Source organism: Ambystoma mexicanum, chromosome 3q, assembly GCF_040938575.1.
Source record: "Ambystoma mexicanum isolate Mex_15411 chromosome 3q, UKY_AmexF1_1, whole genome shotgun sequence".
In the NCBI taxonomy this organism is placed as follows: Eukaryota; Metazoa; Chordata; class Amphibia; order Caudata; family Ambystomatidae; genus Ambystoma; species Ambystoma mexicanum.
In genome coordinates this window covers 582,229,822-582,257,101 of record NC_090926.1, presented here as the reverse complement: position 1 = coordinate 582,257,101, position 27,280 = coordinate 582,229,822, and the positions used below count along the sequence as shown (strand labels likewise).

Genomic DNA, 27,280 nt, shown 5'->3' with positions numbered 1-27,280 from the left:
TCTTCTGCTGCATTGTTTTACACTTATATTAGCACACAGTCCAGAGTCCCCAGATACATAACTCAATGTTTTGAAAATTATTGTGTCTGGAAGTATCTCAAGATCAAATTTACTGCAGTGAAGACTCGAGAAGTTATGGGGGCCTGTCAAAACAATCCCTAGAACAGAGAGAGAGTATGCCACCTATCCTAGCATTGAGACAGCGAAACATCTCCTCATGGAGTGTGCACATCTTGAAAAGCACAGACATCAAGCACTTAGATCTGCTGGCATAGATGGGAATACCACTGCGAAAGAATTGTGGTCCATCTTCATGAGTGTTAATCCTGCTGCTTGAATCATATATAGGAGTGTCTTCTGGAAATGGATTCTACAAACGGTACAAAATCTAGGTCCTTGAGTTTTTACGCCTCTTACGTTTGGGGGACTGTGTGATGAATTCACAGAAGTTGCATGTTATTTAGAAATTTATGAATGCATGGCTTGTTCTTTTCTGTTTGTTTTTTAATCTGGCATGGTATGTATTAAAAGTTGTATCGCCAACTGCTCAATACTAAATAAAAAAAAGAAAAAAAGAAAAAAAAAACAACTTGCAATGTGCTATCTTCCATAAAGACTGCAGAGATGGTAAGGCAAGTTCGAGGCGTGTCTCAACTGGCATTGTACTAGAATATCCAACAAAGAGCACAGACTTTTGCCTTCAATCTAGTTTAGCCATATTATATACTTCGCAGGTAAAGTTTCCAGGCCATACATTTTACTGGGAATTACTCCCTTTTTGTAAACTTCAAGCTTGCCTTCATCAGTTGAACCTCCACATCTGCGATTAATACAATTTTTAACCACTTGCCATTTCGTAATTATCTTTGCAGGGAAACATTCCTCATTAATTCGTACGGTGGGATGAGCTTTAAAGGGTAAGCCCAAGTATATGCATGACTTGGTGATGTCATGTCTTTCATATCCAATCCACCAAGAAGGGACTGCCTGCAAATTCTATAATGTCCAAAGGCCATTACTTTGGTTTTGGCACGATTCAATTTGAGACCATTAATAGTGGCATAGTCATAAAAGGCTGTGATGGAGCGTTGCAATTAAAATCATGTCATCTGCATAGCAGATCCACAAAATCGGAACGCCTGCAAGTTTCGGACTGATGTTTTGACATTTCCGTAAATATATGTCATGATCGGCCACATAGAAATTGTGAAAAATAGGGCAAGCATGCAGCCTTGTTTAAAGCCAATATTAGTGGTATGTGCTTTGTGAGAATGCCTTCTTGAGAAGTCCTTAAGCAGACCGTAGTGTCCGAGTATAGTAATTGTATGTAATATAACAACGATGGGTCAATTCCCCAGTTCTCCAGTTTGTTCCATACTCTAAGACGGTCAATACAGTTGAAGGCTGCGGAACAGTCTATGAAACAGAGATGTGCGTCAGTATTTACTCCCAAGCCGGCCGCCATAAGGTGCAATGCCCACATACTGTGTGCCATGGTGAATCCCTTTCGAGAACCAATCTGTTGTTTTCCAATAAGGTTTTTTGACTCAACCCATGTATTTAGTTGCCGCAATAAGAGTAATGCAAAGATCTTACTACTGGTGTCTAGCATTGCCAGGAGGCGAACATTTTGTGGGTCCGCATAACTGCCCTTCTTGTGTATCGGGATCAGAACAGAGGTACGCCAACTGTCTGGTATCTTGGCAGTTCGCATTATTCTGGTATACAATGTGTACAAAAGTTCTCCCCACATTTCAGGGTTCTCCTTACCTACAATATTTGCTATGCCATCAGGCCCTACCGCCCTCAATGTCTTATGTATGCTGGCAAGTATGTCCTCAGTATCAAAGATGATTTTCCCTTTTAAAAACTGAGGTCTCCCTTCAGTAGCTTCCATTTCAGCCAAGCTGTCAACCCAAAAATTGTCTCTAATGAACTTGTGCCAAGTAGACTCATTGATGTCACAGACCCTCTTAGGCGATTGATCTGATATGTATTTTCGATGAAGATGCCAGATGTTTTTTGAGTCATGAGACTTTAATAGTGTGAAAATCACTTTTCAATTTGCCAAATTAAGATTATCTTTGTAACCCCGTAACCAATTTTTATATTGGCATCTGAGAGATCTAGTGCACAAATGTCTTTCTGCTAAAGTGAGATAATTTGCTTTTGTAATCAAACGACAGTTTTTGCAGAAAGATTTCTTCACTGCATGAATGTTTTCACTCGATGGCCCGACTCGCTGCATAATGCATATGGGCGCGACAGCAGGGGTTTGACAGGCGCTCCCTTGTGCTTAGCAGTGACAGTGATATTCTATCGGCGCAGGTGTCTTATGTGGGCTCAATACGATGGTACTGCTGAAAAGGCACACAAGATTATAAGTATGGCAAGAGTAGTAGTGGCAAGAGCCAAACAGGTTATTTTCCAGGTGGTGGTCGTTAAAAGATTGCTCTCACCTCAGCATACCGGCTCTTTTTCAGGCTAACGCGCTCACAAAAAGGTTTTGAAAGCCAAAAGTAGTCAAGCCATCAATCAATCGGATTCTTATAAAGGCACAAAATTCACCAAAGAATACTGTGAGGGAAGCTAACAAAGATTAAACAGATAGGTCTTTAGATGTTGCCAAAATTTGCTAAAATCCTGAATCTGTCAAAGTGCCACTGGCAAGGAATTCCACAGCTTTGGACCTGCCACGGAAAAGACCTGTCCTCCACAGCATTCCAGGCAATAGTGCGGAACTACCAGCTTGGCCAAAGAAGCCGATCGTAAGGATCTGGAAGGATAATATAACTTTATTTTCTCCTGAAAAGCTTTACAACCCTTCCCCTGCTGAGCCCGATGGATAAGGCACAACGATTTGAAGTGGACACGTGGCACCACTGGTAGCCAGTGCAATTTGCGCCTAGCCACTGACACTGGCTTTCCGTTAGAGATACCTGTAATCAATCTGACCGCCGCATTCTGTACAACCTCTAAGCGTTGCAGCAGATAGCCCGGTTGAGAGAGCAACAGAGCATTGCAGTAGTCCAAGATGCCATTCAAGACAGCTAAAACAATTTGTGCATGAAACTTGGCGGGGATCGTTAGCCTAATAAATAAATAAATAAAATAAATAAAGTCATACAGATAGCTCCAACTTGAGACTATCGTTAGTGAGGAGAAAAATGTCACCCCCATATTTTTCACCACTTTAACAGGTGTAGGAAGAGGGTCAAGATCAGACGGCTAGTGGAGCAAGGTCCAGGGGTGAGACGGAGAGGAGGGACCCACTACTAATATCTCTGTCCCCCCACCCCCACCATTTCGCTTAAGTGAGTTTTGGTTGATCCAGCTTCCGACTGCTTCTAGACAGACACTCTGGCGAGCAGCATGCTCCAAATCCATTTTAAAAATAATCTGCGTGTCATATGCATAACAAAAGAAAAGAAAATCAAAAGAGCGCATAACAAAAGCCCGGGGCTGCACATCTACATTAAAAAAGAGTGGAGACAGTGCCGACCCTTGGGGCACTCCAAACGTCACAGGTGACGATTTGAAGGGAGATAAAGAAATGGTTTATTTCCGGCAGTTAAGAAAAGATACAAACCAGTCGTGGGTATTGCCACAAACACCAATTTATTTCATTTATTTCAGAGCACAAAGCCCCGAGTCATCTAGGCGCTAGTTACAGTAAGTGCTTGTTACAGTTAATAGGTATATGAAATAGGATTACAGCGTAATGGTGGTTGAAGGTTGTATGCTCTTGATATGCCTTGCCTCATGTTACAGCGGGCTACATCAGACATGCATACATCAAAAGAGCAAAGTAGGTGCATGTATACAGAATAGCAAAGCCTCACCTCATGTTACAGGGAGTAGATCAATCAGGCACAGATACATCATAAAGACAGGTTCAGGTATGCAGATTGGCAAGACCTAACCTCGTGGACCGCAGCAAAGAAACGGAGGTGCTCGATAAATAGGTTTGGAAACATAGCTAGATTCCACTTTGTAGCAAAGCACAGGAAAGCAGCAGATATGCGAACAGTGAGTGAACAGATGTATGCAGTCAAAATTGATACTGTCAACAATTGTGCAGGGGCAGTAACATAGTTGAACGATCATGCGTTCCTTCGATATCAAGATAGGGCAAGGTGTTCGCAATGGAAAGCTCATCTATCTATATTATATAAATAAAAATGTAAATGTTCGTTTGTTCAAAATCTTAAATTTCCGAAAGTTCTTCACCGATTGCTTTGAAATTTTGACACACCATTGCATTCGAATAGGCGCGTGTTTTTATATACCTACTATACATAGATGTCACATCTTTGACAGGTAAAAACATGTTTTTCTGAAAAACAGCGCAATCTGTTGGATGTAAAAGCAACACACGCTATTTTACGATTCCATTTTTATGTTTCCGATTTAGAATGGCTGAAATACGTGCCGAGGAAGCAGCAGAGCGACGTGCAGCCAGACTTTAGGATGAACGGCAATCGCGTTCTGCAGCTTCAGATCTGCTTCGTTCTCAACAGAATGAACGCGACAGGCTGAGAGTGGCAGAAAGACGTCAACAAGAAACAGCAGATCAGCGTCAAACACGACTCTGTGCTCAGCAATCACGCGATTACAATCGCCTTGCTTTCCGGTACAGCCCAGCTGATGAATATAGTTTGAGCCGGCATGTTCTCATTAGCACCATGACTGAAGTGTGTCCTTATTGCAAGGCTCTGAAATTTAATGGAGAAACGAAAGGAATGTGTTGCGCCGTTGGGAAAATTAAACTGCCTCAACTTGGAGAACCGCCAGAGCCATTAAAAAATACGCACAAGCATTGTCAAATGAAACATATTAGAAATGTGCGCTCTCTCTTTTCTTTCTTTTCCATTTAACCAGACTGAGCCACAGCAACGCGTGGCCGGGAACAGCTAGTGAATGATAAAGGAAGCCAATTGCGTTAAGGCAGTCTTTGTGTAGCAGCAAAGGTCTTTATGTAGCCACGGGACACAGACTACAGTGTCAGCTGTAGGAGAACGGTTGGGGTAGATTGTGGCATTCAGTAGCGGTCGTGCCAGCGCCACTGTGGGCAAAGGGCAGGTGAAGCGGGTGGTTCTGATAATGGAGCCTGAGTGCTGAGGGGCAGACAGCCTGATGGGAGGGTGTTTGGCGTGGGACAAATGGAAGGCTCTGTATAGGGCTAGGAGATAATGCGGCAGGAATATTGTCAGTGGAAGTAGGGGGCAGGAGGGACGATGTAAGAGGACATGTAATCATGAGTCGGGCGCCTCCCTGAGATGCATCCAGAGATGATGTAATGTAGTGCAGGGTGCCAGAGGGTGAATAGCCCTTCGGTAACAGTGGGTTTAAAAAAGGACAACATGCGCCTCTTACCTGAGAGCAGCTCTGGCCTCCATGATGTATGTGCAGCGGCGGGTATGAGGGGCCAGTGGTAGCCGTCGGAGCGCTCCATGACTTATTGTCGCAGGCAGCCGCAGGCAAACACGGAAAAACAGGGGCTGCAGCCTTAGAACAGGGCCTTCGGGCAGGGACCGGCTACGCCTCCCGGCTTGATGCTGGTCTTCCATTTATTATGGGGCTCACCCAATTGGGACGCAGAGGACTGCCCCTGCAGCCACCATTATGTGGATCTCGGTCCACTGATGAAGGTGCAGGTCACACTGCACACGTATGTCCAGGCTGGACGAAGGGACACCCTTCCTGGTCGGCCAGCAGAGGGAAAATAAATAAATAAATGCTTTGCAGTCGAGATAACAGGAGTGAGTGATCGATAGTGTTGAAGGTGGCAGACCCGTCCAATAAAATCAGACCGGCCATGCCACCCTCATCCCGAATCTTAAATAATCATCCAGCACCGAGACCAGCACAGATTTGGTATACATTAGTGGACGAAAAACCAAGCTGCTCAGGTTCCAAGGTCAAGGTGTGTAGATTACCAAGCTCCCCAGGAATAACAAACGGGCACCAACAGGTAGGACTCCCCTGCATAGACTGCTCACACCTCAGCAGACGGCTCCACTTCATGCGATATAGGTTTTATTTATTTATTTGCATTTTTAAAGCACTCACACATCCCGCAGGCATCGAGGCGCTGTTACAGGAATAGTTTTTTTTTGTCTTAGTTGAGTATTTATAATGCGCTTAAATACCCAGATGTTTCTAAGCACTGACCCGGGGATTGAACCCGCGTTGCTTCGGGTCGTCTTGCTTCCAAGGCGAACACGTTGCCGCTGAGCTATCCACCTGGGACAATATTATTGAACAGGTCATGGGACCACCCTTATGGGTATCCCCCATAAACCCTCCACCCTCCCCCCCAAGAAAAGCATTGACAAATCCATTTGCCTTGGTGTTAAAATGAGGTGACCAAATGAAATAATCCAAAGAGAACGACATCGAGTGACAAGAATCATGGATATGATCCCCTTATTGAACTGGTAAACTACATTCTCCAAACTGTACCTCAACAAAGGTTACAATCAGTTGGAAGTGGCCCCAGAATCATGATACATAATGACATTTGTAACCTACCTCGGCCTGTACTGCTACAAGCGTCTTAGTTTTGGCCTCTCGTCTGTGGCCAAAATCTTTCAAGAGGAGATTCATAAAGTCAACCGCCACATACCTAACAGTATAAACTATAGCGATGACATTTTAGTGTTTGGCACGTCACTTGAACATCATGATGCCACACATCACCAAGTAAGTTTGGTGCTGGAGGCTGCCCATCTCACGCTGAATAAAGAAAAGGGTTGAGTTCAGGAAAGGCATGCTAAAATTCTTCATAGATGTATGCTCGGATAAGGGCACGCGACCAGATTCAGCCAAAGTGTCAGCCCTCAATGATGCTGTTAGGCCTTCAAATGTGTCAGATCTCCGCTCGTTTTTAGGACTGGCGAACTTCTTTTTTCATTACATACAGGACTTTGTGACTGGTAGCATACCACTGCGTGAACTCACAAAAGCCCAAGGAGATTTTCATTGGACTCCAGTGTCAGGTGGCGTATGAATCAATTCAAATCCAGAGACCAAGTGAAGGTCATGGCATATGTGATGAATCAGTAATTATTCTTCCCAGAAACCTGGCCTGGGACCCTTATGATGTGGCATGGGAAGGGCAGACGCTTCCTGATCCTGACCTTGGGGGTGGTGTACTGTGGGGGGATCACATGGAGGATTGAGGGGGGGACAGTCCAGGAAGACTGGAAACCCCCACCGGTTTAACTTTCCCTGTATACCCCAACTTTCTTTTAATGGCTGTTTGTACAACAGAAGTCGGAAAGTCTGATTTTGTTGTTGATGACTACAAAGTCCCATAATCCCAGGAATACTGGGATGAGTAAGAGGGCTAAGAGTCATGTTTTAGCAGTAGTCAGGCAATTAAGCCTAATGGCCCATACCTGAGAGGCCCCCTCAGGTACAGGAAATAGAGAGGAGCTGGAACTGTGGCCGGAGTGCATGCAGTAGCAGTAGAAGGAAGAAGGCACAGTGTTGGCAATCCAGGCAGAAGTGGGAGAACCGAAGGGACACCAGGACTCTGATGCAGCAGATTTCACCTGCTAGTCCTGAGAGGGTCCTGTTTCCCCAAACTCTGAGATGCAGAGACTGCACAGCGGAAGGCGTGTAGGAAGGCTTGATTGAGTGATTGGACCAGAGACGCCTTCAGTCAGGAAGGGGTGGGTCCCAAGTGAAGCCAGAAGTTGTAGAAGTGGAGCAGCATGTGGGGAAAGGAATTCAGAAGCCGGTGAGTTAAACCTGGCATTATTATTCATTGCGCAAGCACTTCCCGGCAACAGTATCCAGCTTAACAATCACTCGCGTGCAGAGCAGAAGAGATGTGAAGTTTCCCGTTGAGTCTTTAACAATGGGACACATGAAATGTAGTACTCGGATGTGATCGGGCATGCTCTCTTTTCACTCGCATGAAGAGCAAATGCTACGAAAAGCAATTGTAAACACTTTAAACTTTGTAAAACACATGAAGAAGTGGTTGTGTGTGCCTAATTAAGATATTGGAGGAATAGTGGCCTCTGAATGTTTATGAAAGCAGTCCACAATTGCTAACAAAGAGAAGTCAAGTGGCTAAACAGTGTTAGGAGATGGAGAGAGCAAGCATTGCCCAGGCCAAGAGTGAACCAGGTATCTCCCCAATTGAAATTGATAGTAGCCTTTCCCAAAGCCAGAGAACAGTCTAAACAGTACTGTGAGCCAAATAGAACTTTAGCACTGCCTGTGATACAAGTGTTACCTGAAGCCAAGAGAGTGGCAGCAGAGAGTGGCAGCAAGATTTCTGGGTAATTATTCAGGCTAAAAGTGAGCAGAGGGATGATGGCAAGGTTGGGGGGGAAGGGAAACTTGCTACTGATACATTCTCTGAAGTTTTTACAACCTTGTGTATAGGCGCGTTATAAATGCCATCTCATATCATATATTGCCAAAGACAGTAGGAAGAAGAGAGAAGTGTGTCCGAAAGGCAATTCTAGGTTGTTATTGGTGGCAGACAGACAAGAAAGGATATGAGGCTGCCCCTCTGAAAGGGAATATTTAGAGAAAGAGTGCCCTTTCTACTTGAAGGTGTTGAAGTACCGAAAGTGAATCCTGTCATAACCAAAACCTGTGTAAAGTCACAAAATATTGAAGCTGTGGTGGAGTCATAAAGTACTGATGTTGTGGTGGTCTATTTGGTAGTCAGTAGATTTGAGACTACAATAGCACAAACAATGGTGAAATACTGTGAGTCAAAGGAGTGGATCCACGCAGTAAACTCTTGTAGAAGATTACGTTTTTTGAAGTAGAAGTGTTACAAAGTCATCTTGACAATACCTACTGTGATTCCTAATCTTGTAAGGAGAGACAAAACTGTTAACCAAGAACTGTGTTTTACTAACTTTTACGGGAGGTGCATTTTCCTTTGAATTGTGAAAAATATTGTTGGACAAAGCATTGTGGCTGGGAACGACATTGATGCTCTTTTGGTGAAATGGAAAGTTTTATCACCAAGAGGAGAAAGGTGTCTGTTATTGGAACTTTGGTTAACAAAACTTAACTTTGACAATGAAGACAAGAAGAACCGAACTGGAACTGCATGACCTATCTGAATTTTTTGTTGAACATTGGAACTGAGTTCACCTCGAATCTTGGGGAAGGGAAGCTTACCTCGGGTTATCCAAAAGAGACTGAGAATATCAGTGTTGATGCTCTTTGAATTGCCATCTATTTTTCTTTGTATTTGATGTTTAAGTGTGAGAGTCAGACATCCTGTGTTAGATTGTTTCCCTTAGTTTTGGATAGGTAGGGAAATCCTGGTCAGTGTAGGGATAGTGAGGCATTTGATAACCTTTATAATTTAATAAAATGGCAAATTTTGAACAAACACCTAAAAGTTGTCTGCCTCGCATTGTTGACACCCCACACATTTTGAATCTATAGACAGAATTAACAGTGGATGCTAGCCCAGTGGGTTTGGAGGCCATACTGACAATATTATCCAGCATCACTATAAGGCAAGCACATTGTGTCATATGCGAGCAGGTGTTTGTCACTGAACAAGCGCATTCTCAGTCCAAGAAAGAGGGTTTGGAGGTGGTATGGGCCTGTGAACACTTTCATCTATTTGTCTATCGGAAAGCACTTGCCATCGCTACGGATCACTAGGCTCTTCTGGCGATCTATGGGTGTCCGAATGCACACATGCAGTTGAGAATTGCTTGCTGTGGAATGAGACTACAGGATTAGGATTTTGCCATTCTTCACAGATCCGGTAAAGAAGATAATCCATGCCGATTTTCTATTGCGACACCCTACCGGGTACTCGAGAGTAGAACCCTCCATCACAGATGTCTATATCAATTATTCATCAACCCGTTGTGCCTGGATTTGGCCATGCTGCAACGAGAATCGGAAGGTGATCCCGACTTTAACATCATTGGTGACTGTAGAACAAAAGTGAAATTGAAACATTTGAAGTCACGACGGTGCATGAGTACGAGATGAAATACCAAGTTTATATTGGTTCAGGATGAACTGGATGTCAGAGAGGATCACATTTTCATGAAGCGCTGCAAAATAGTTATTCCCTCCTCCTTACGTCAATAAATTATCGATCTTTCCCATGAGGGCCACAGGAGAATTGCGTCAACCAAAATTATGCGAAGACACAAGGTGTGGTTCTCAGGCCAACTTAACCGTTGAACGTTGCATAGCTAACATCAAGAGAGCTCTCCAGGTTTCCCATTTTACAAATCGCCCGCTGGAACAGATTCTGTATCAGTTACTGAGAGACTATAGGAACACGTTGCACAGAACTACAGGGAAGTGTCCATCAGAGATAATGTGTGGTCAAATGATCCAGACAGGTCTGCCCTACGTGAGGTCAGAGAAATGATCGAATCGTAGAGGATCTACAAGAGCAAGAGAAGGATGAAACTGCTAAACATAAAATGAAACCATATACTGACAGGAGAAAGAAAGCCAGAGAGTCTGTCATTCAAGTAAGTGACAGAGTAGTTGTCAAGCTGCCACAGAGAAGGAAGGAGATGAGTCAGTTTCATATGGAGCTGCTTACAGTAACTCACAGAAATGGCACGATGTTAACAGCTGGTAACTATGCGAGGGAAATCAACAGAAACGTATCGCCTTTCAAATTAAAAGAAGGAGCAAGGGGTATTGATGATAATGAAGTTGCCAAAGCGCCTCACTTAGAACATATTCAGGCGTGCAACACCATTGAGCTAATTGGGCTTCAACCCTCCTCCCCCCGAAAATGTGAGCTGAGGGACGGGGCTGAAGCCCGATTAGCCATATGTTTCCATTAGTCAGAGAGGGGAAAGCAGTATTTTCTGAAACAGGCCACTAAAGTTTTACCTTGTTTGTACAGAAACAGTTATTTGCACAAACGCAGTAAAACGTTAAAGCTGCTAGTTTCAAGAAGGCTTCCCTCATCTCTCTGCCTAACAAAAAGAAAATGGACACATCAGCCCTCTCTCCACGGATGTGTGCGAACATTATATATTCTTTCCCATCTGAGGGGAAGGGGCTGATGTGCACACTTGCTTTTTGTTAGGCACAGACGTGAGGAAAGCCTTTTCTGAAACTAGCAATGCATATTAGCTCATTGTGTATTTATCTGTGCAAGGAGTGTGTATGTAATGTAGGTGTGAATTAGTGTATAGGGGGCTAGGTGTGCATGTAAATGAGGGAGTGTATGGTAAATAGGATGTTTAAATGAGTGAGTGAATGTGTAATTGTGTGGGCGCCTATGCGCAATGCTGGTCTGCTACCATTTGATACTTGGGCCCAATGCCAGACAACCCTTGGGATAGAACAGAGGGGGCAGAGCCTCCAGGTTTGCCAAACCTATTTCTAAAGTGGCCCCTCCCATCACCCCCGAAATGTAGGTTTTGTTGCGCCCCTGAACATATTTGCATGTATCACCCAACGAAAGTCAGTATTCATTAATCAACCTCAGAAGGATGAAAGGCTGAGTTGAACTTGCCAGGATTAAAATCTGCGACCTGCAGATTACACACAGAGCACAGCAGTGAGCGCTCAATCCACTGAGCTATTTTACTGGGTATTTTGATATCAAGAGAGGATACGGAGGAGTGATATGAACTATGATGCCTCCTACCTAGGTGGTTGTAAACTGTCGAGGGAGTGTAGAGTGAGTTCCCAAGAACATTGCCACTGACTAACCTGGAACACCAACTCGCCACAGGATTTGCAAGGCTAATTGAAGAAATTGTGTATAGTGGACTATTTGTTTAAAAAGGAGGAAGCTGTAATGCTGGTGTTTACATTTGCAGGCAGTCCTCCCCGGGAAGTGCCGTTGCAAGGAGAGGCAGTGTCAGTCAGAATATAAAGTTTGAAGTTGGAAACTGTCTTCTTAGGGCCTCGGTTATGTCACAGGCCATTACAGACCTATGCGTCATTTACCTTAACATTGCTGTTTTAAAACTAACCAAGGTGAAAATCGCGTTCGGCCCAGATGAGAATTATGTTAATAATCCTCTCCTGTCAAGATTTGGGAGGGTGGGGGGAAAAGCAGGAATTGTTTTGTGGTTTTATGGAGGGGAGAAAAGCAAGAAACATTAGCATATATGTTAAATAGCGCTCAAGTTAGCTTCTTGTGCTACTCAAATAAAAAGCTAATTTCATTCAGCCTGTGAATAAGACGCTGTCAAATTAAGAAATTAACTTCAGCGGTTGCGTTACAACTTTATGGATTTAGCAACATGCAGTCTAGCTGCTACTAATTTGAAATACAACTGTGTTCATATAAATGGCAGAGTTTATTTTTGGTAGTATATTTCCAGTATCATCAGCTGGCTTTATGCTTACACCCAAATCTAAAGCTAACCAGGCTCAGTTTGTATCCATCTGCAAGGTCTTGAAACGTCTTCTCCCGTGGTACAATCGAAAAACGCTCCTCCGTGTTTACTAGTTGCTCAAACGGGTAACTCGTGAACAAAACACACGATAACACAATAACATTAGCATTGACGTTAACATAAAACGTAGTTTACATTGCTCCGAAAACACGGCTTATAATTACTCGCGGGTCTTCACAGTCCGAAAAACCTGCTATAGACCCTTCCACCTACTTCGCTTTCTTTAGTTACAGGAGAAAATGTGGTGCGATACCAACTGGATCAATATATGGTAAAAGAGTGCTTTATTGTCCAATTGAAAAAAAATAACTCGGTCAGAGGACTCTGATTGGCGGAGATTAGGACAAGGCACCACATTGGTGGAGGTATACGGCGTTTGCTGATTGGTGGAGAGATGATCGTAGAGGTGGGCTTCCATTGGTTGGAGAGAGGACCTTCCGTCTTGGCAGTGTGAGGATGGCTGCACCGGTGACCTCCACCGCGGTGCGTGCCGCTGTAAAACCGATATTCAGCCGTGATTTAGGAGAGGCCAAAAGACGAGCGAGGGAGCTATACCGGGCCTGGTACCGCGAGGTGCCGAACACTGGTGAGAGTGGAGAGGGTGACCTCTGAGTGACGCCTGCCTAGTGTCACTCCATGGTGGGGGTGTGATATCATTCCGGGTGCATTATGTCACCCAGCTTCACCATTTCTGCAGATACGTGTCCTGTTTACGCCCAATAAATACACGGATTTTACCTCTCCCGTGGTATGGCCCTCTAATTTGCAGGACTCAAAAAACTGGGAAATAATGGAGCGGCCTGTGGGGTTTCAATGTCCGAGTCAGCCAGGGCTGAATGGGCTTCTGCAGTGTTTCTTGAAGCTGTGATTTATAACTCCTTTGTCCGATAAGGGGTGCCCACTTGGCAGCAATAAATGGGGATAATAGTTAATGGGGGGCAAGTTCACCTTCAGTGACCCTTTCATGTGCACACTTTCATTTCTTCATGCAAAGTACTAATGTTGGTGCTGTTAACTTTGATGGCCCATATGTATGTTCAGACAGCCGGTCTCACCAGCTATTTGGTTTATTTGTGAAAGAAAAGGTCAGCTGTATATTTATGGACATGTGCAACAGTGCCTGCTTGTTTGAAAGGGAAGAAACTGTACCTTGCAGTAAAACTGCTCACCTATGTAAACCATAGGTTGAAAGCCTGTTTTTATAACGAAACCAGAGCAGTGGGCAACGTTTCTTTATCAATAAAGACACCCCCGCAACACACTACAGCCACTCTAAATTGTCCCAGTCCAACATGCGAAAAGAGCATCTAGGCCTAACTTCTGCTTTTACGTTTCATCCTGTCATTTACATCTTTTAAACGATAAAGTAAAACTCGGAAAACTGGAATGCAGGGAAGCACTCACCGCAGGATGCACTACAACACACCAGACTGCCATGGCGTGAGGCAATATACTTCTGTTTCACAACCACAATATAGAGTAAGGGGAGGGTGGTGGGAAAGAAGCTGAATAGCGTTTGCTTTTTACCCAATGGCAACCTTCATTTGATTCATGGCGCACATATTTGGGAAGAGCTAAACTACAAGTCCCATAATTCAAACCAATGAACAAAGAACAACTAGGTGGCAGTGAGGTAGCAGACTTAATGGGACAGCTTACAGCTTTGTTGTAATGCAGCCTCCCCTCTTAGATCTCTGGCTAACCAATTTCAAGTGAGAAAAGCAACCAGTGGGGGACTCGTCACTCTTAAACCTCTGCGACTCTAAATATAATACCATCTTCTTTGTCGCAATGGTGCATGCAGAAAAACAAAGACACAGAGTTCCCCTTCTTCGTTTGTTAGTACTGAGAAAACAAGAGGGTTTCTGCACCCATCTATTACAGCGCCACACATAGATTTATCTTTTGGTCAAGATTTATTAGGTAGTCCATAGTGATTACACGTGTTTCGGCACCTTTGACGTGCCTTTCTCAAATCTGGGCAATGCAGTGCAAGTTACTATTTTCAGAATAGTTCACAAATGCAAAAAGTAAATATTTTGTAAATAAAAAATATGAAAAATAAGTATCGTCATATTCATCATCATGTGTTACATTTTGTTTTTGTTTGTCACATTATTTCAACATTAAGTTGGCACAACATAAGTGAAAATACAGTTTTGAGAGAATTATATATTCCACGTGATGTAAATTAATAAAACATACCATCATAGTTGCCAGTTTTGATGTTGAAAATTGATCAGAGAAGAGGTGAGGGGGGGGGGAATAAAAAAACAAAACTTTGTAAGGGTGATATTAATGCAACCTTAGACAGTTGGCTAATTTGCTATTGTTCATGTCCTTTTTTGTAAATAAATTACAAAGAAGCTTACCTATTGTTTGGTGTTCAATAATAACCTCTCTAATAACGTATTCGAATTACTGGAGTCCCATCAGACTCTTACATTAGCCTCAGTTTTAATGGTAAAAGATAATAAACATAGTGTTAATTACTCTATATGTGCTCAAAATACGTTACTTTTAATCTTAATGTCTGCCCATTCATGTGCATTTGTTAAATGGAAAAATCTCCATAGTTCCACTTCTTATTTTGTCAAAGTTACGTAGCTGTTACTTACAGCCCATCTCCTACCGAGGAGTAGAGCTTTACCCTTCCAATACAAACACTTTAACCGTAAAACACATTTAAAATGTAAATTCTGCATTACAAAAGCGAACAGCGGTACGTAATAGCCGCCTGCTCTTCATGCGGATCTGAACCTAATTGGAGGTGCAGATGGTTGGTCCCGCATAGATTGCTAGGGCTTACCTACAAATTCATGTGTACTGCATCACGCGTCGCGTCCCATCTGAGAGCTCGCTCGGGTTGCCGTGTGATGTATATGTATTGTATCCACGGTAACCTGTTCGTCCTATCTCCATTTCGGATTCTGAGGAAAAACTCGGCGGCCATTTTAACGCAGAGTTTTGACTCTTATTTGTTACTTACAATTACGCTTCTCATGATTCTTTTTTACGAATATTAATTCTTGTTCCTTAATTACAAGTTCATCGCAAGAAAAACCTTTTTTTTTTAGCGGGGAGGCAATTGAACTCGGCCATATTAACGCAGAGTTTTGACTCCTATTTGTTACTTACAATTATGTTTCTCATATTAGTTTCTTATTTACAAATAATACTCTTGTTACTTAAATACAAGTTCATCTCGGAAAAAAGATTATATATATATATATTTCTTTATTGTTTTTAGTGGGTTGATTGAACTCAACCATGTAGTTCTATACTACCTAGGACTCATGGGAGTTATGGTCCATATGCAAATATCAGTTTCCGTCTTTCGCCTTCAGTAATTTTGATTAAATTTGAACAATCTGGAAAAACATAACAGGCAATATGTTCGTTAGCATTACACAAAATCTATTTTGTAAACTCAATTTTGTTTTTCATATATTTACCACGTAGTTATACGTGTGTATGTACCCCTGACCTCATGGGGATTGTAGTTTTCAAAGCCTGTTCTAGTATTCAGCCCATTCTCCTTAGTTTTTCTAGGGAGATAAGTTTGCTTAAGGTTAAGAGTTTCCTTTATCAAAACATATATTTCCTGCGATTTTAAACAAGAAGAACCATTGTGTTGTCAGCGCAGGTGCACAAAATGTATAAGGATGTAATCACATGATATTTGAAAGGTCATATCTTCACATTGAAATTTAACTGGTATGTGTTTTTACTATTCCCTATTAGTCAGTTTATGTGATATAGAATTTTGGAATATTTCAGAGTTTATTCATGTGATGTCCCGCTCCAACTGGTTCAACCTATTGTTTCCTGCACACTGTAAAAGTATTTGATCCATAATTATTTACAAGAAATTAGACATCTCATTGTCAGTGTTCAAGCCAGACTCAATGCATCTGAAATGGTTGATTAGTTTTGCTTCCTCCTGGCGTAGCCATAATTCTTGATTTCTACCTCTATGTCCTAATGAAACCTTCTTGAGACCAATAAATTTGATGTCTTGCTTGCGGTCCATTTGGTGGTATTTCTGCCAGTGGTAAGTTCTTGTCCTGGCTCTCAACCACTGCCAGGTGTTCTCGGATCCTCACCCGAAGTTCACAAATCGTACTCCCGATGTAGATTTTTCCACAAATGCATATAATTGCATAAATCACATACTTGGTACGACAATTGATTTGTTCTCTGATTTTAATTTTTATCCCATTTTGTTTTCATGAAATTGTCTGTCATAGAAACCGCATGTTTACACACAGTACAGGTTCCACATTTCCTGAATCCCAGTTTCGGTTTGTCTAGCCAATTCTCTGGTCTCTCTTTATTGTCTTCAGAGACATACAGTCAACATGTTGTAAAATGGACTTAGTACATCGATGATGTGTTGTTCATATGGAAAGGAACATCTGGAGAATTGGAACTGTTCAGACAAGAAATGAACACAAATGACTTAGGCATTGAATTTACAGGGGAATCAAGTACATCAGAGATACATTTTTTTTAGATTTGACAATCTATGTATCAGGTAACTGTCTCAAAACCAAAACATACAGGAAGACCACTGAAGTGAACTCTATGTTGCATGCAACTAGTTGCCACTATGAACCGGTGATTTGAAATATCCCCAAGGGGGAGTATATCAGAGCTAGGAGAAATTGTTACGAACAAACTAATTTTGAGGAAGAAGACAACATTCTTTCTACCAGATTTAAAACAAGAGGCTATTCGGGAAAAAATCTTAAAACAGCCTATAAGCAGGCGCATCAAATACAGAGATCACAAACACTTGCACAACGAAACAAACCAACTCAAAAAGAAAAGGTACAATTTATCACAACGTTCTGTGCCAATAACAAATTGATTAAGAGAATCCTTAAAAGGCATTGGGACTTGCTCAAGTTGGACCCACATATTGGACAACTGATAGAGGATTACCCATCAATAGTTTACCGACGGGCTAAAACTTTGAAACTGAGCCTTAGCTCTTCATTACTACCAGAAGACAAGAAAGAGAGACCAGATAATTGGCTAGACAAACCGAAACTGGGATTTAGGAAATGTGGAACCTGTACTGTGTGTAAACATGCGGTTTCTATGACAGACCATTTCATGAACACAAATGGGATAAAAATTAAAATCAGAACAAATCAATTGTCGTACCAAGTACGTGATTTATGCAATTATATGCATTTGTGGAAAAATCTACATCGGGAGTACGATTCGTGAACTTCGGGTGATAATCCGAGAACACCTGGCAGTGGTTGGGAGCCAGGACAAGAACTTACCACTGGCAGAAATACCACCAAATGGACCGCAAGCAAGACATCAAATTTATTGGTCTCAAGAAGGTTTCCCTAGGACGTAGAGTTGGAAATCAAGAATTACGGCTACGCCAGGAGGAAGCAAAACTAATCAACCATTTCAGATGCATTGAGTCTGGTTTGAACACTGACAATGAGATGTCTAATTTCTTGTAAAGAATTATGGATCAAATATGTTTACAGTGTGCAGGAAACAATAGGTTGAACCTGTTTGGAGCGGGACTTCATATGAATAAACTCTAAAATATTCCAAAATTCTATATCACATAAGCTGACTAATAGGGAATAGTAAAAACACATACCAGTTAAATTTCAATGTGAAGATATGACCTTTCAAATAGCATGCGATTACATCCTTATACATTTTGTGCACCTGCGCTGACGACACAATAGTTCTTCTTTTTTAAAATCGCAGGAAATATATGTTTTGATAAAGGAAACTGTTAACCAACGTATCTCCCTAGAAAAACTAAGGAGAACGGACTGAATACTAGAACAGGCTTTGAAAACTACAATCCCCATGAGGTCAGGGGTACATACACACGTATAACTACATGGTAAATATATGCAAAACAAAATTGAGTTTACAAAATAGATTGTGTAATGCTAAAAAACATATTGCCTGTTATGTTTTCCCAGATTGTTCAAATTTAATCAAAATTACTGAAGGGGAAAGACGGAAACTGATATTTGCATACGGACCACAACTCCCACGAGTCCTCGGTAGTATAGAACTACATGGTTGAGTTCAATTAACCCACTAAAAACAAGAAAGATGATATACATATATCTTTTCCGAGATGAACTTGTATTTAAGTAACAAGAGTATTATTCGTAAATAAGAAACTAATATGAGAAACATAATTGTAAGTAACAAATAGGAGTCAAAACTCTGCGTTAATATGGCTGAGTTCAATTGCCTTCCAGCTAAAAACAAGGAAGATTCATTTTTCTTGCGATGAACTTGTAATTAAGGAACAAGAATTAATATTCGTAAAAAAGAAACTATCATGAGAAGCGTAATTGTAATTAACAAATAAGAGTCAAAACTCTGCGTTAAGATGGCCGAGTTTTTCCTCAGAATCCGAAATGGAGATAGGACGAACAGGTTACCGTGGATACAATACATATACATCACACGGCAACCCGAGCGAGCTCTCAGATGGGACGTGACGCGTGATGCAGTACACATGAATTTGTAGGTCAGCCCTAGCAATCTATGCGGGACCAACCATCTGCACCTCCAATTAGGTTCAGATCCGCATGAAGAGCAGGCGGCTATTACGTACCGCTGTTCGCTTTTGTAATGCAGAATTTACATTTTAAATGTGTTTTACGGTTAAAGTGTTTGTATTGGAAGGGTAAAGCTCTACTCCTTGGTAGGAGATGGGCTGTAAGTAACAGCTACGTAACTTTGACAAAATAAGAAGTGGAACTGTGGAGATTTTTTCATTTAACAAATGCACATGAATGGGCAGACCTTAAGATTAAAAGTAACGTATTTTGAGCGCATATATAGTAATTAACACTATGTTTATTATCTTTTACCATTAAAGCTGAGGCTACGGTACGAGTCTGATGGGACTCCAGTAATTCGAATACGTTATTAGAGAGGTTATTCTTGAACACCAAACAATAGGTAAGCTTCTTTGTAATTAATTTACAGAAAAGGACATGAACAATAGCAAATTAGCCAACTGTTTAAGGTTGCATTAATATCGCCCTTACAGAGTTTTGTTTTTTATTTCCCCTCCCCCCTTCTCACCTCTCCTCTGATCAATTTTCAACATCAAAACTGACAACTATGATGGTATGTGTTATTAATTTACATCACGTGGAATATATAATTTTCTCAAAACTGTATTTTCACTTATGTTGTGCCAACTTAATGTTCGAAATAATGTGAAAAACAAAATGTAACGCATATGATGATTAATGACGAAACTTACTTATTTTTCATATTTTTTATTTTTATTTACAAAATACTTACTTTTTGCATTTGTGAACTATTCTGAAAATAGTAGCTTGCACTGTATTCCCCAGATTTGAGAAAGGCACATCAAAGGTGCCGAAACACGTGTACTCACTATGGGCTACCTAATAAATCTGTGTGGTGCTGTAATAGATGGGTGCAGAAACCCTCTTGTTTTTTCAATTTCAAGTGAGAGTTACACCATTCATTGCCTCCATACCCATATCAACCTTAAAGCATGCTGTTTTTAGATCTGCATTTCCATTGGGAAAATGAAAGTTCATTATTCGGACCCTCCAGGGCATTCTGGCATGACATTGAACGTTTTGCCTCACAAAATTGTATTTATTGCAGCCCTTTAGTGGCCGACATTTTTTTTTTTTACTAACTGGATGGTGCTAGTTATTTGCTCCTTTTGGTACGTGGTTTCTGCTCTTAATTTAATAGAGGCCCAGATACAGAACAGTGTTTTTGTTCTCCTTTTTTGATTTCATGCATGCGCCTATTTTATATGATCAAAATATTCCCCTTCTATGTTCTATAATCTCTTAACACCCCTCACATTGACCAATTCTCCACCCCAATTTGCACTCCTAAATCTCTTTCTGCCATGCTGTTTCACTCTGCCAAGTCACAACTTTTCTCCCCAGTCCCTGCTACACTCCCAACTAGGCTCTCAATTTACACTGTACATTTGGCCAGGTCTGCTTTCTATACTGAATGATGGCACGCTAAAATGCATTTTTTTGAGTGTATTGAACTTCACCTGAAAATCCTGCTGGTGATGGCAATGTGTGTATTCAGCACAGTATGCACATTCTTTATCGGACAAGAACCCTGAATTGTGCTCGTAGTTGAACCTATTCATAGGTTCAACATTAATAAAAATGACATGAATACATTTCCATCCTATTTGCTTAACCCTTTCCTGTTCTATATAAACAGGAATCCTGTTTGAGTGTAGTTGTTAGCTTTTTAATCGCATGTCCTTGGCACTAATAGGCACTTTCCTGGTTTACATCTTCTAGCTCCCCAAGACATTGTTTACACAGGACATGACAAGTGTGAGACTCATGCCACTTCGATATTTCCGTTAGCAGCACTGTGCATTGTGGGGCGTGTAGTTACAGTTTAGAAAGTTCTTGATCTGCTGAAGTTTTTTTGGGGGGTGGGGGGGGGAAGACGAGTTGCAGACAGCCCTCATGAAAAAAAAAGGGTATCAATATAAGGACAAAGGCAGGAGAACAATACGCCTCCTTTGTAGTGGCGTAAAGTGACATTTTAACAGGACTCCATGACGGAGAATGTGTTAATTAGCTCATGAAAAAACAATGCAATGTAGTCTTGCGCCAAAATGGACCCAAACAAATGTACTGCCACACATGCCAAATAATAGTGTTATATAAATTCAATTAACATAGAATACATTTTTCCCCCGCAATAAAACAGCAGTGCCTACTGTGTGCTGCTTTCTGATAATGTGAGAGCCATGCAAAAGGCACACACAAGGTGAAAAAGAAAAAATGTTGCTACCCTTTCATAATCTGGTCCCAGATCAACAGGTACATGAAGCCATGACGGACTGCACTCCCAGAGAAGCCAAAGAATGAAAATCTTCTTCAGCACATTCCAAAAAGGGCAGCACTCGAGATCTACTTACACTTTAAATGTATTAAGCATTGTGCTGGAAGGGAAAAACAGAAAATAGGACGACACATTTCACGGTGCTCTGACCGCTTGATCACGTGGTTCGGCAGGGACACAAATGATGGACCTTAAATATACGTGCAACTCTATGTTGCATACAGAGTGTCATGCATTCCTATTGCATTTCCAAATCGGCAATTTTAAAACCTGCAATACAAGCAGCTTGACATACTGGAAGTTGTATTTACAATTAAAATGCTTTAACTTGCTTGTCCGTACCAAAGACACTTTTTCCTATTGATTGTTTTCATAATATGTTCCTTCAAACTACAGTTAAAGGTATTCTTACACATGAATTCAAAAAATGGGGGGGGGGGTGAAATGAGTGGGTCCGACATCATAGTGTGTGTCAAATTGTTGCCAAAAATATTAAACTCTGTTTACTTAAGCGTCTGGTACGACTCATACAATGGATGTATGACAGTACAGAGAAACCCCTGAGCGACGGTACAGACTTTTATATAAAGTCCAAATGCAAGCTGTCATTGTCATAAATAAGCACTCTGTTGACTCAGCCTGTGGAACGTAAGGCTTTGGTAGAGATGGGTCCTTATAATTGCCAAGGGCACGTAGTGTCTGTGCAAATATGCAAGTGCAAATAAGATGTATAGATCACATAAAGTGCAAAGTGCCTTAATTGTAATTCTAATAAAGTGCATTCAAGTTATATTCCAATAAAGTGTCTAGTGCCAACCACATTCTACTAATATTTCGGGCCCATCTGTAATTCCGCATTCATTAAAAGCAATGGTCAAAAGGTAATGCCAATTTCGAAAATACATAAAACTAATACTCTTGCCAGTCAACACATGTTACAGAAAGGCCAAAAATGCAATATTAGTGCGACCGTACATTAAAATGTCCATATAATCTTGGTGCCCGTAGAACCAGTTCCGGTATTACAATGCAATAAGGCCATATTGTTTAAAACAAGTTTTATACAATAAAATGTAATTAAATCCATAAAAATAAATGGTTCACTTAATGCATCACTTAATGCATCAATACAAACTGTAAGCAATGCAGCTAGTGCATCAGTATCTTGTGAAAACACGGCAATAAAAGCTGTAGTGTTTCCCACATTTTGGAGACACTAGCAGTGATATGTCCGAGGCATACCTACTAATATGTTAATGTTATCAAGTACCTAGAAAGGTATACAATTCTTCATCTAAGTTATGGCCTTGTGGCTTTTTAGTTTCAGGTCTTAGTTTCTAGTTGTCTGAGTAGAAGCTCACGATTACTGCCTCTAGGAGATTTCAGAACTGTTTGTAGGCCAAAAAATGAAAAACCATCTAATTTTCCACCATGTTTCACAGGAAAGTGCAGTGCCATAGGGTATGTAGGGTCAGCGTTTTTTATAACCGTGATAGGTTGAAGCACTCGTAGTTTGAGTTTGCCCTTCGTGCTTCCTACATACCATTTCTTATATGGGCAACTCAGCACATACACCACAAATTTGGTCTCGCAGGTTAGGCGAGTCATTATATCAATTTTCTTGTTTAATACAGGGTGTAGATAGTCTGATGTGTTGGTGGCATATTGACAAGCCTTGCATTTCTGACACTTGTGAAACCCCCGATGTTTTGGTTTTAAGCCATGTGTTTTCTGATATATTATATATTGGACTCAGAAAACTGCGAACTAGCATGTCACACAATGAGACAGATCTCCTAAACTTAATGTTTGCCCTTCCACCTAACACTGTACCCAGGTGTTCATCCAATTTCAAAACATGCCAGTGTTTATGCTTAATTCCACGTATGTCTGATGCTGCTTGGCTGAAAATAAAGGGTCAACCTGACATCGGTCGTTTCAGAGATGTCATGCAAGGTGGTGTTGTCTGTGAAAAGTGTGCAATGTCTGGCCTTTATATATGCTCTTTCCAACACTTTTTAGGGTAGCATCGGAGTTTAAACTAACTCCAAGTCAAACGTTTCAATTTTGGAGCAATTGCGTCGTATGCGGACAAATTCCCCATACGGAATGCTCCATTTTAGAGATGTCGGCTGACTGCTATTAGCGTGTAGAGTTATATTCGAGCTAGTTGGTTTTCTGTAAAGCTCCGTGGCAAGTTCGCCTTCTGATACAATCACTTGAACATCCAAAAATACAATTTTAGCCTGGTTTATGATTTTCAGTAAAGCTCAAATTGAGCTAATTAGAAATCAAAATGTTAACAAAGTTCAGCCACTCGCTCCTAGTACCATCCCAGATGATAGAAAGATCTTCGATTGTAGCGTAGCCACGGTACAATTTTTGGCCGTATATCTGTTATTGGGATGCCACACCACGAACATCTCCCACCAGCCCATGGTGAGAGCCCATGGTTTGGTTAGCATAGAAGGGGGCAAATGTCGTGCCCATGGTAGTACCTTGCACTTGAATAAAGTATTCTTTGTTAAACAAAAAACAATTGTTAGTTAGGCAAAGGTTAATCATTTGGCCATGTAAATAATTCATCGACCTGGTGTGAAGAAAATGCTGACATGCTTTAAGTCCATCTGCATGTCTTATTGATGTGTATAGAGAAACAACATCCAGAGCGGTGAGCAGGTAGGTTGATTCCCAGGGTATCCCCTCTACCCGATTTAAGAAATCTTTAGTATCCCTCAGAAAAGAGGGTAGTGCAGTCACAAAAGGCACACAAATTTCGTCAGTGAACTTAAGTGTTTTCCAACAGTGCCCCACATAATGTCACTATTGGTCTACCCGGGGGTCTGTTTAACCTCTTGTGCACTTTAGACAAAAAGTAGATGGTAGGGAAGACAGGGAATTTGGGATGTAAAAACTTGCGCATATCGTCTAGGATCTTTTTCCTTCCATGTTAGTAAGAGGTTCCCATGTTTCTCATGCATACTTGCAGAGGGATTCTCAGTGAGTAAGGCATAACAGTTTCTATCACGTAGTTGTCTTTCTGCCTCTTTGATCTAGTCTGTGCGGTCCATAATAACTATATTGGTGCCTTTGTCTGATGGCTTTCTAATGATATCAGTCTGTGCTGCCAAATGTCGAATGGTGCTACATTTATGCCTTATTTTTTTGAAATCATTAAATCCTGGAAGGCTTCTACATGGCCACCCGGGTAATATTTTATTACAATATTTGATTCCAGGCTAACCATAATTTCTTAATGTATATTGTATCAGGTTGGTATTACACGCTCATTCTGGTGTTTTGGCACTGGTCTACGTAGTGATGGTGCCTCTTGGGTGCACGTACCTTTGTCATGTGTCAGCTTGTGTCCTCTGCCTCCTTGGTGGGGTTCTTCTGACACTTTCTGAAGGCTGCTCCTTGATTCGTTTTGAGATGGTGTCTTTTATTTTGGTTGATTCCTCTCATTTTGTTTTTCCTCTTTTGACGCTGGGCTCTGCAGTGCACATCTACCAGCTGGATATAACTGTGCGACAGGGTCGAGACAAGGTGCGCGATATGTTCCGCAATAACAGCCACATCACGGACCCTAGAGTCATCGACATGTTGGTGATCAAGGTAAGGTGTAGGCTCAAGTCAAACCCCCTTCCCCTCAACTCTGTAATGTAATGTGATTAAGAATGAAGTAAGTGTAAGCCTTGGGGCTTTCAGCCAGGAGCTTTTAGTACTTGTGGGTTTGAGGAGTTTGTCCTTGCTGGGTTCACTGTACGTGAGATTGGTAAGGAACCAATACATTATTCTGTCCTCTGCCCTCCTTCTTATTCAGACACCTTGTGGGACCTTTCCTTGTGTGCTAGTGGTGTCAGGGCTAGTAAAGGCCCAAAGAATGCTTTTGACCCATCTGATCGAAGGCTCGCATCCTTGATCACTAGTGTAGTGACCTAGGACTTGGAGAGAATCCCTCCTTCCCGTAAGGTATTGCCTACAACTGTGTGCAGTATGAATGGGTACACTTGCCTGTATTTGAATACCGAATACCTTGTCTGAGTGTCTTGCAATGTCGGGTACTTTGCAGAAGCATACACGAGCACATTGCAATGTAGGGAAACTAAATGCACAAACACAGGATCAACCCATACATTTTATATTGAAGGAAAAAAAACACAATATGGTTAAGGCGTATGATAAGAGTTCAGTCACCTGTGTGGGGGCAAGCTGCCTGAAGTGATCAGCTGATGGGCACAATTAAAGCCACTTCAAAATGTTTACTTTAACACCACACCTGAAACCTCACCGAACTGCTGACTACAGAATTCCACCATTCCGAATCCCAAACCCATGAATATTTCATTAGCAGTCAACCTGGGGCAGCAGGGCTCAAGCCGAGGGTACACGTGGGAGAATGGAGTTCATCCACTTTAGAGGGTGATCGGCGTCGCCCTGGGTATTTTAGAAGCCGTGTGTAAAATTGCCAAAAATTGTTGTTTTGTTTTTCCTTTTTTAAATATATATAAGCTTTGTCGTTCTCGGGACTCTAAGCGTGGTCGCCAGGTTGCAGGCATTTGATCAGTGCAACAGATAAGCTGATGACAATTGGCAACCAACTTCAGCTAAAATGTCAAATTTCAGGACTGCGTGTTCCAGGGAAAACATTGTTATTGATTCTAGGAGTTTAAGCCATGCACACCTTTGAACGTTTTCAAACCACTATTGGGAAAAACATATGTTCTCATCTTTTGTGTGTTTATTTTATGAAAGGCAAATGCCGTTTGCCCTGTGCAATTTGTATGGTTATGCAAACCCCTTGAAAATGTGCATATTTCACCTTGATATGCTAATTGTTGGTGTTGCATTCGATTGCGTATTTGAATGAGTCGCCCCACTTTAAACTTGACTAGGGTGACTAGATTGTAAAAAAATAAATAATAATAAGAAAAAGAAACCAGGACGGGCCATCGAAATAGACGTAGGACGAAGGTAAATACACCTACAACTTTAGTCCTACTTCTATTTCGCTGGCCTGTTGCGGGGGAGGGTGCGGGGAAGGGCGTGTGCTAACATGCACACTCCTCTCATTGGAGGAGAGCGCCGGGGAGGAAATGGGGCGTGAAAAGCATTTCACGCATCCCATTCGTGCAAAATGATTTGCGCCGGGACCAGATTTCGGGATTTCAAAATCGGGTCCCGGCAAAAAAAGGGACCATAGCAGAAACCCTGGACAGGGATTATAAAATAAAAAAAAAACTCGCGGGACGTCGGGTGATTTCCCGGGAAAACCTGGATGTCTGGTCACCCTAAACTTGACCCCTGAGGGCGCAGCAACCAATCGGGTTGCTCGGAATGCAGTCTGAAACTGATCTAAGCCTGCATTCTGAGCAACCGGGTGGCTTCTTCCCCCTGCCCTGCCATCTTCCCTCCACCCTGCCTTCCCTTCCCTTTTAATCGCCCCCACCCCACTTACCTACTTTCTGCGGCAGCTGCTGCTGCCTCCTCCCCTCCGGCCGCCATGGAAATGGAAAAGGGGCTCCGCATGGAGCACCATCTTCCAGCTTTGAGGCAGCCATCTTGACCAAGTATTTTGTTTGAATGAGTGGGACGCCAGCAGGTGTCCCATTCATTCAAACAATGCTCTCACCGCTCCGGGTTACCGGATTGGCACCCCGGGGTGCTAATGGCATTAAAATCTGATCTGACACGCCGAATCGGGTCTTAACGCTTAATGAATATATTCCAGATACTTCAAAACCACCATAATAAACATTTACCGTTCACTGAAGTTGAAATCCTGAAATTTGCCAGGCGCTTTAATTGCCTGAGCACATCACTTTTCAGCTGATCTTCATCCCTGATGGAGAATAAAGTTGGACATCCTGACATCCACATCTCTTGCACTGCTTCAACATATCCGCTTTCATCAAACGGCGCTCTTCCGGGCTGTTATCAATAATTGTTATGCATTTTTCTATAATCGGTTGTATTACCACCATTTCCACATTCTGTCG

The 27,280-nt window shown here is 41.9% G+C and overlaps 1 protein-coding gene across 1 annotated transcript in view; it reads left to right on the top strand.

The window, feature by feature from the left end:
- Positions 1 to 12,792: 12,792 nt before the first annotated feature.
- NDUFA6 (NADH:ubiquinone oxidoreductase subunit A6) overlaps positions 12,793 to 27,280 on the top strand; it is a 56,531-nt gene continuing 42,043 nt past the window's right edge. The window contains exons 1-2 of the mRNA XM_069654386.1: positions 12,793 to 12,978; positions 24,781 to 24,896. Coding sequence (XP_069510487.1) covers positions 12,849 to 12,978; positions 24,781 to 24,896 — 246 coding nt within the window. The 5' untranslated portion in view covers positions 12,793 to 12,848. The remainder of the gene's footprint in view (positions 12,979 to 24,780; positions 24,897 to 27,280) is intronic.